Source organism: Salvelinus sp. IW2-2015, unplaced genomic scaffold (assembly GCF_002910315.2).
Source record: "Salvelinus sp. IW2-2015 unplaced genomic scaffold, ASM291031v2 Un_scaffold8815, whole genome shotgun sequence".
Classification (NCBI taxonomy): domain Eukaryota; kingdom Metazoa; phylum Chordata; class Actinopteri; order Salmoniformes; family Salmonidae; genus Salvelinus; species Salvelinus sp. IW2-2015.
Window position 1 is genome coordinate 1 of NW_019950074.1, and position 9,146 is coordinate 9,146.

Here is a 9,146-nt window from a genome sequence, read left to right on the forward strand (position 1 = left end):
GAGAAGAGATGCAGAGTTCGTCAAGACCCTCCTTTTCTTAGTTACATTGATTGGTTGCTTTGCCAGTATGGGGGCTGATATAAGATACCGTAATCCTGAATTGTTATTTTCATTGTCTGTTCGACTGATTTGTTTGACAGTGTGTTTGGGTTTAATGTCTTGCGTTATTCATTCAACTTTTTCAGATCCCTTGGTAGTGTGGGAATAATATAAGTAGGTTAACTCTGTGGTGGATCTGAAAACTTTTTTCAAGCTGGCATATTTCTCCACGTCTTGTGTTTTTCTCCTCTAAAGTGCTCGGAGTGCGTTAGATTCATAGTCTTTCCATGGAAGTCACTTATGGCTTGTAGAGGAATTGAGGAAAAGAACAGAGCAAGTCGGATTTGATGGCTAGTAATGTTTTCAAATACGACCAGAAAAAAAAAAAAAAATTCAAATTTTACAGGAAACAGACGGAAGAAGGATTTCTTGATTTTTTGGGGGGCTGATTATCTAGGGGGTAATTTGACTCTGTTGTGTGCAGCTGCTGCCAAGGATCGCCTCGGGTCTTTGGTCTAGGCACTTACTCTCGTTCGCCGCTGCGGGTGTAAGTGTCTGGGACTTCTCCTTCTGAACCAGATCTAAAGCAGCCCGCTGTCCCGAATTGTGGGTCGATCCAATGTCAGAGGTCTTGTCAGAAAGAAATGGTCTTATAAACAACTAAACTTGTAAGGCTTATGAGTGTTCATAAACCCTTTTTAAGGCATATTAAAGGACTTACGTGGATATAAGTGTAATGTATAACTTTTGAAGTATCAACTAGACAGACAGGTTTCATTTTTTTTTCTTTACAACAGGAGTATTTGTTAAAAGTACAGTGAATCATATACAGTTTTCCACGCAATAGAGTGGGCCTGGAAGTGAACCTTTTTTGGAGGGTAGTACAGTGCTAAATTGGAAATTACCCCATAATATTTTCATGTGGAGCAAGGTCTCTACATGGCTTTTTGACGTAGGATGGTGTTTCATGATTTCAAGGAAAGTAGTGTACGCTGGTAATATATTATGCGCTGCAGGAAATGCGTAATATTTTTTTATTATTATACCAAATTAGGCGTGCGTGTAAAGGCCGGGGAGAAGACCAAACAAACACTATACAAACAGGGTTGAAACAAAAAAAGAGCGAGGAGTACTCGATAAATACCACGCGAATTAAAGACGGGAGAGAAGCAAAAATATATGCGAATCCACATTGGACGACAGCAAAAACACGCACGGTTATCAGCGAACACAACGGACTGAAACATATTGAAGCAATGGAACAAGGGAACTTATACAATCCAATCAGTGGGAATAGGGGGACAGTGTGGTAATGAAAGTTCCGGAGGATCCGTGCAGGTGTTTGGCTCAGGTTTCCTTGGGGTATATTGTTGGTGTTGTGTAGTCCTGCATCTGAATGACTGTTTATATACATAAGTGTGTTGCCCCGTCGTTCTTAGTCTTGGCTGAAGAGGACAAGGTCTGGAAGGGAAGATGTGGCGAAACCACTTTTTTCTTTCTGAAGGCACAGGATCTGCGTCTGCGAATAGTGCCCTGCTCTTCAAGTTGACATAAGAAGAGAATTCATTGAGGGGCAGGTTGTATTCGTCAGGATGCTCTGGGTAAGATGAACCTTTTTAGTAGCATTTGAGCATTTGACCTTATTGGTAAGGATTTTTCTTCGTCTGAGGGGAGTAGCAGGATGGACCAATGTGAGGCTGTAAGTGTCCATATGAGTATTTATAATAAACAGAACATGAACAAATAAAAAAGTACACAACACCGTAAAAGTCCCGGTATGGTGCAACACTAACAGAAGGAACAACACCCACAAAACCAATTAGAAACAGGCTACCTAATATTGGTCAATCAGAGAAACGATGACACTGCCAACGCTGGACACGCACTGGAGAAGATGCGCTGAAGTCCGGTATCATCTCCTGGCTGATGCACTAGCCCGGCGATTCGAGGAGCTTGTTGTGTGCGCTGGGGACCTCGTGCGTCCCCCGCCTAAACGGTGCCTGCCAGTCTCTTCGGACGGCTGCACGGGGAGTTGCTCAGGTTGCCTTTGAGTCGCGCATATACCGTGTGCCTCCAAAAAATATTTGGGGCTGCACTTGTGGCAGTTACCCTCATCGCGCCAATTCCTGGTAGTGGGGCCGCTCGTTAGCTGCTCAGCTCTTTTCGACGGGTACTGCCCGGTGTGCAGGGTCTTTGCGTCCAATTTATCCTATGTCAGGAGTCAGACCTCTGATCTGGTTACCACGCTGCTTGGTCTTTTTGGTGGGTGGTTTTTAAACGGATTTCTTCGTCTGAGGAGGAGTTAGCAGGATCAGGACAATGTGAGCGTGGTAAGTTGTCCATAATGAGATATTTTAATACTCTACAGACTGGAACAAAATAAAAGTAACAAACAACAACGAAAAGTCGTATGGTGCAAACACTAAAAGGAAACACCCACAAAACAATGAAAGGCTACTAAATATGGTCCAATCAGAGAGAACGATGACACTGCTTGATTGAGACCAATATAGGCCAAACACATAGAAAACTAACAGACAAAATAGAAACAAATAGAATGCCCACGCAACTTACGCCCTGAACTAAAATAAAGACATAAAAAATGACTGAAGGTAGAAGTGCGAGTCCCCTCCCAAATGTGGGGGACTACGGCGAACCTGAACTATAGGGGAGGGTCTGGGTGAGATTTCAGGGTGTTGCGGTTCTGGTGGCGGGAGTGGACAATCCACATAGTCTTTGGCCCACTTTGTGGCGGATTTGGTGGCGGAGACCTCGCGCGACTCAGACTGGAGGACCATTTCAGCGGGCCGCGATAGACGGGAGACTCGGAGTTGCGGAGGGGGAGCTCCGGCTACGAGAGTGAAGCGACTCGGGCTGCCGGGGTGACGAGAGCTCTCTGACTGACGGGGCGCTCAGGATGCTTCAGGAAAGAGGGAGACTTGGGTTGCTTCCGGCTAGAGGGCGACTCTGGGCTGTGCTTCCGTAGATAGAGGGCGATCTGGCTGCTCGGACTAGAGGGGACTCTGGGCTGTCGGACTAGAGGGCGCTCTGGATGCTCCGGAGCTGAGGGGGCTCTGGCTGCTCCGGGACTAGAGGGCGACTCTGGCTGCTCCGGACTAGGGGCGACTTCTGGCTGTCCGGACTAGAGGGTCGATCGCTGGAGGCTACGGCTAGAGGGCGAGCTGGAGGCTCGGACTAGAGGGCGCCGCTGGAGGCTTTCGGATTAGAGGGTCGATGGAGGCCTCGGATAGAAGGCGTTGCTTGGCAGGCTCCGGACTGCGTCTTCGTTAGAGGCCTCATGCCATGGATCTCACTGGAGGCTTTCGTGCAGGATATCCTGGAGGTTGTGCATGGATTAATCAATGGAGGCTCTGCCATGGATACACAGGAGTGGAGCACACAGGAGGCCTGGCTTCTGGGAGAAGGACAGGATCACATGGCTGGGGAGCATGCGGAGGGTTAGTGATTATAGCAAGCCGACTCAGGCTGGGGAGATATGCAAGAGGCCTTGTCATTGGCGGGCCATCGGATAACTGGACGTGGAGGGCACTGGGGTCTCGAGCGCCCGAGCTAGACCATCGTCCGGTCTGGTGGATCCCCCTGTTAGCGCAAGTGGGGGAGTTGGAACGGGCATGGCTGTGCTGGCAACTGGAGCATGTGCGTAGGGCTGGTGCGTATACCCCTGGGCGGAGGAGACGCACTGGAGACCAGATGGCTGAGCCGGTATATCCTCCTGGCTCGATGCCCACTCTAGCGCGGCGTTCGAGGAGCTGTGGTGTGCGCACTGGGAATAGTGCGCTCCCGCATAACACGGTGCGTGCCCAGTCATCTCTCGACACGGTAAGCACGGGGAGTTGACTCCAGGTCTCCTTGAGTCGCAATCTACGCGTTGTGCTCCCCCAAAATTTCTGGGGCTGTATCGTGGCCGTTACGTTCGCGGAAATTCTCGTAGTGGGCGTCGCGCTTAGCTGCTCAGTCCTTTTTGGAGGCGATACTGCCCCCGGCTGTGCCGGGTCCTTTGCGTCCAAAATTTTTCCATGTCCAGGAGTCCAGACCTTGCCTGGTTCGACGTGGCTTGGATCTTTTCTGGTGGGGGTTCTTTAACGGATTTCCTCTTCGTTGAGGAGGAGTAGCAAGGATCGGACCAATGTGCAGCGTGGTAAGTGTCTAATGAGAATATTTAATAACAACAGAAACTGACAAATAACAAAGTAACAACAGAAACAGTCCGTATGGTGCAAACACTACACAGGAACAACCACCAAACACAATAGAGAACAGGCTACCTAAAATGGCTCCAATCAGAGAGCACAGACTGCACTGCTTGATTGAGACATACTAGGCAACAATAGAAAACTAACACAGAAAAACATAGAAACAACATAGAATGCGACCCCATACGCCTGAAAACTAAAATAAGCATAGAAAAGGACTAGGTTCAGAACGTGACATTTTACTTGTATTCTCCCTGAAAAAATCGGGAATAAATAGAAGTGTTTTAGGTTTTCGAAGACCTAACGAATGTGGTAGATTATGGTATTTGGGTTAGGTGGGTAAATGATTTGGCAAAGTGGGTCCCCAGTTTCAAACCTGCTTATACAGTCAAACTTTTATCTTAATTTACAACCTTGAAACCGGAAGATCATAAAAGGGGAAATTTAATCCGAACTAATCACAATTTGTGGTTTACAGTATAGGCTTACAGATGGTGATTTGGGTGTGCCAATTCTTCGCAATGTGGGTCGGCTGAACGAATCAATCAAACTTCATTTGTCAATGTGCCGAATAACAGGTGTGACCTTGAAGTGCTTACTTACAAGCCTTATAAAACAACATGCAGTTCAAGAAGAGTTAAGAAATATTTACAAATAAAGTAAATTTAGACATATTTAACAATTTACACAACTTATCAGGGGGTCTGGTATGAGTCAAAGTGCAGGTTGATAAAGGTTAGTCAAGGTAATTTGCACATGTCGGATAGGGGTAAAGTTATGCATGATAATACGGAGGAGCGCAGTGTAAAAAACAAATGGGGGGTGGGTCAATGTATTGTCAGGTGGCATTTTGATTCAATGTTCAGCATCTTATGGTTGGGGTAGACGCTGTTTAAGGAGCCTTTTTGGTCGCTAGACTTGGCGCTGCGGTACGGCTTGCCGTGCGGTAGCAGAGAGAAGTGCTAAGACTTGGGTGGACTGGAGTCGGTTGAGACTTTTTGGCATTGCTCTCTAACATTAGTATATACTGTAGTCTGGATGGCAGGAAGCTTGGGCCCAGTGAGTGCACTTGGCCGTAGCCACTCCAAACATCCTCTTGTAGGGTTGCCTATCAGGCGTGATGCAACCGGTCAGGATGCTCTCACCACTGGTGCAGCTGCTGAGACTTTTTCAGGAATCTGGGACGCATGCAATTTTTCACACTCTCGATTGGGAAAGGTGTTTGTCGTGCCCTCTTTTGACTGTCCTTGGTGTGTTTTGGAACATGATAGTTAATTGGTGATGGTGGCACCAAGGACTCTTGAAATTCCTCGACGCGCCTCACTGAACGCTCCACTAAGGTCCCGTCGATGTAATGGGGGACTTTTTTCTGTGTCCTAGCAGAATGATGCTCTTTGTCTTGTCTCACAGACCGGTTGAGGGAGAGAAATTGTTGTCCTGGGCCAGGTCTGGACCTCCTCCCTATAGGTGTCTATCGTTGTGGTAATGCAGGCTACCACTGTTTGTGTGCAGTATCTTATGATGAGTTGGAGTTCAGTGTTTTGGCACGCAGTTGTGGGTGACAGGAGTTAAGGAGGGGACTAAGTGGGGCGGCACCTCTGCGGGGCGCAGTGTTGAGGTAGCATGGAGACATGTTGTTGCTACTGTTACGTTCGCGTTTCTGATGTTGTATTACGAGTGTGTTGTGTTTCAGGAGATAGCTTCCTGAGTTTTCGCCAACAGCTGATTGGTCGCTCATGGCTATGGATTGATTGGAGAGCTTGCACGCTCGTCAAGAAGGCAGTGATCTAATGCTAATTAGCCACTGAAGATTAAGCACTGGTCAGCGGCCGTCAGGAGTCCAGGATCGTTGCAGGGGAGATGTTTATTCGCAGGGTCCTTAGCTTAGTGATGAGCTTTGTGAGCACTGTGGTGTTGAACGCTGAGCTGTAGTGAATGAACAGCATTCTCACATAGGTGTTCCTTTTGTCCAGGTGTGAAAGGGCAGTGTGGAGTGTGATTGAGATTGCGCATGTGAATCTGTTGGGGCGGTATGTGAATTGGAGTAGYTCTAGGGTATCCGGGATAATGCTGTTGATGTGAGCCATCACCAGCCTTTCAAAGCACTTCATGGCTACCAACGTGAGTGCTACGGGGCGGTAATCATTTTGGCAGGTTACCTTCACTTCCTTGGGCACAGGGACTATGGTGGTCTGCTTGAAACATGTAGGTATTACTGAATCGGTCAGGGAGAGGTTGAAAATGTCAGTGAAGACACTTGCCAGTTGGTCCGTGTATGCTTTGAGTACACGCCCTGGTAAGCCATCTGGCCCCACGGCTTTGTGAATGTTGACCTGTTTYTGGTGACCTCCTCACATCGGCTACTGAGAGCGTTATCACACAGTCGTCCGGAACAGCTGGTGCTCTCAAGCATGTTTCATTGTTGCTTGCCTCTAAGCGAGCATAAAAGCATTTAGCTGGGCAGCTCATGGCTGGGTTTCCCTTTGTTGTCCGTAACAGTTTTCAAGCCCTGCCACATCTGACGAGCGCCAGAGCCGGTATAGTAGGATTCAATCTTAATTCTGTATTGACGCTTTGCCTGTTTGATGGTTCATCAGAGGGTGTAGCGGGATTTCTTATAAGCGTCTGGATTAGTGTCTTGCTCCTTGAAAGCGGCAGCTCTAGCTCGATTCGGATGTTGCCTGTAATCCATGGCTTCTGGTTGGGATATGTACTTTTGGTCACTATGGGGATGACGTCGTCGATGCACTTATTGATGAAGCTGATGGCTGAGGTMGMATACTCCTCAATGCCATTGGATAAATCACAGAACATTTTCCAGTCTGTGCTAGCAAAACAGTCCGGTAGCGTAGCATCTGCGTCATCTGACCACTTCCATATTGAAAGAGTCACTGGTACTTTCTATTTTAGTTTTTGCTTGRAAGCAGGAATCAGGAGGATAGAATTATGGTCAGATTTGCCAAATGGAGGGCGAGGGAGAGCTTTGTATGCGTCTCTGTGTGTGGAGTAAAGGTGGTCTAGAGTTTTTTTCCCTCTGGTTCCACGTGACATGCTGATAGAAATGAGGTCAAACGGATTTAAGTTTCCCTGCATTAAAGTCCCCCGCCACTAGACGCACCGCCTCTGCATTAGGATTTTCTTGTTTGCTTATGGCCTTGTACCTTTCATTGAGTGCGATCTTAGTGCCAGCATCGGTTTATGGTGGTAAATAGATGGCTATGAAAAATATAGATTAAAATTCTCTTGGTAAATACTGTGGTCTACAGCTTATCATCAGATACTCCACCTCAGGTGAGCAAAACCTTGAGATTTCCTTAATATTAGATGTTGCACACCAGCTGCTATTGATCAATTAAACACAGACCACCACCCCTCGTCTTACCGGAGGCAGCTGTTCTGTCACAGAAAACCCAGCCAACTGTATATTATCCATGTCGTCGTTCAGATACGACTCTGTGAAAAATATGATATTACAGTTTTGAATGTCCCAATGGTAGGATAGTCTTGAGCGGAGCTCATCCAGTTTATTCTCAAATGATTGCACATTGGCCAATAGAACGTATGGTAGATGCGGGTTACCCACTCGCTGACTAATTCTCACAAGGCACCCGGACTTGCGTCCCCTGTATCGGCATCTCTTCTTCATGCGAATGACAGGGATTTAGGCCTGGTCCGGTAAATCCTTCGTGTCCGACTCGTTAAAGAAAAAATATTTTGTCTAGTTTGAGGTGAGTAAACGCTGTTCTGATATCTAGAAGCTCTTTTTGATCATAAGAGACGGTGGCAGAAACATTACGTACAAAATAAGTTACAAAAAACGTGAAAAAACACACAAAATAGCACAATTGGTTCGGGGCCTGTAAAACGGCAGCCATCTCCTCCAGTGCCATTATTTACATTGTTACTCTTCAGTCCTCCTTTTCTACCTCTCCCTCCAATCCCCTCTTCCCCAATCCTCACTCACATCACAGTCCTGGATGTCGTCCATGGCCAGCAGGTTGTTGCCATGCCGTAGCTGGAACTGGATGACCTCCAGGGCGTGCTGGACCTCGGCCTCCTCACGGCTCCTGTGGGGCCCGCACTCCCTCACCATGTCCTGCAGCAGTAGGCTGTACTTGCTGATCCGCTGCACCGGCTTCAGCAGGTAAGAAGACAGGTCCATCTTGTCCCCCAGCTGCAGCTGTTTTTGCTGGAGTGTTAGGAAAACAGAGTTCGGGACAATTCCATATCAATTCATTCAAATCAGAAATTAAAAACTGAAATTCCAATTGCATTTCTTTCTAAAATTGGAATTTGATTGTTGACCGAATTTAAATAGAATTGACCACAACCCTGTTAGGACATGCATGTTATAATATACTGTTAATAAAGGGTATTTCAATTTTTTTGGGCAAACACCATTGTTCCGGGGGCACTTCTACTACAAATACTTCACATAAGGATGAGTATTGCATTATATCCTATAATATCAGTGTACTCTGACAGTTTATTTGACGTCCTCACCTTGAAAAAGTCATGGCCGTGGTTGATGAGTAAGCTGTCTGACTGGGGTTTGTTTTTGCTGAAGAGGGCGTACAGACCAAAGCTCTCTCTCTGGATAGGGGTAGAAGCACAGAATTCAATAGAAAATACAAATAAACTATAAAGTATTATTGTTGTATTCTGTTTTACACAGCTGTAGAACCTACGTGCCTGTTGATTTCTCAAGATTATAATTGACCTGACTTGTGGCATGCGGTCCACATCACTTGTTGTTGGTGAGTGCCAAAGAGATGAAAAGATAAGTTATAATAAAAAGACTGAAACGTCTCTCACCCCAAAAAGTAAAGCAATGTTATTGTAAAACACTTGTTGATTGTTTGTTTCAGAGCAGTTGGATTAAAATATACTGTT

At 46.6% G+C, this 9,146-nt stretch overlaps 1 protein-coding gene across 1 annotated transcript; it reads right to left on the reverse strand.

Moving 5' to 3' along the window:
* Positions 1 to 6,114: 6,114 nt before the first annotated feature.
* Positions 6,115 to 9,140, reverse strand: LOC112079641 (puratrophin-1). The gene is made up of 2 exons (XM_024145531.2): positions 8,757 to 9,140; positions 6,115 to 8,442 (listed from the first exon to the last, which is right to left on the reverse strand). The coding sequence occupies exons 1-2, from the start codon at positions 8,985 to 8,987 to the stop codon at positions 8,176 to 8,178; spliced, it is 498 nt and encodes a 165-aa protein (XP_024001299.2). The 5' UTR covers positions 8,988 to 9,140; the 3' UTR covers positions 6,115 to 8,175.
* Positions 9,141 to 9,146: the final 6 nt, after the last annotated feature.

Bases quoted from the DNA above. Each gene is read 5' to 3' on its own strand.
- LOC112079641 (XM_024145531.2), bottom strand. From the start codon at position 8,987: ATGCCACAAGTCAGGTCAATTATAATCTTGAGAAATCAACAGGCACGT. The intron at 8,443-8,756 runs GTGAGGACGTCA...CTAACACTCCAG, and splicing joins ACGGCCATGACTTTTTCAAG to CAAAAACAGCTGCAGCTGGG.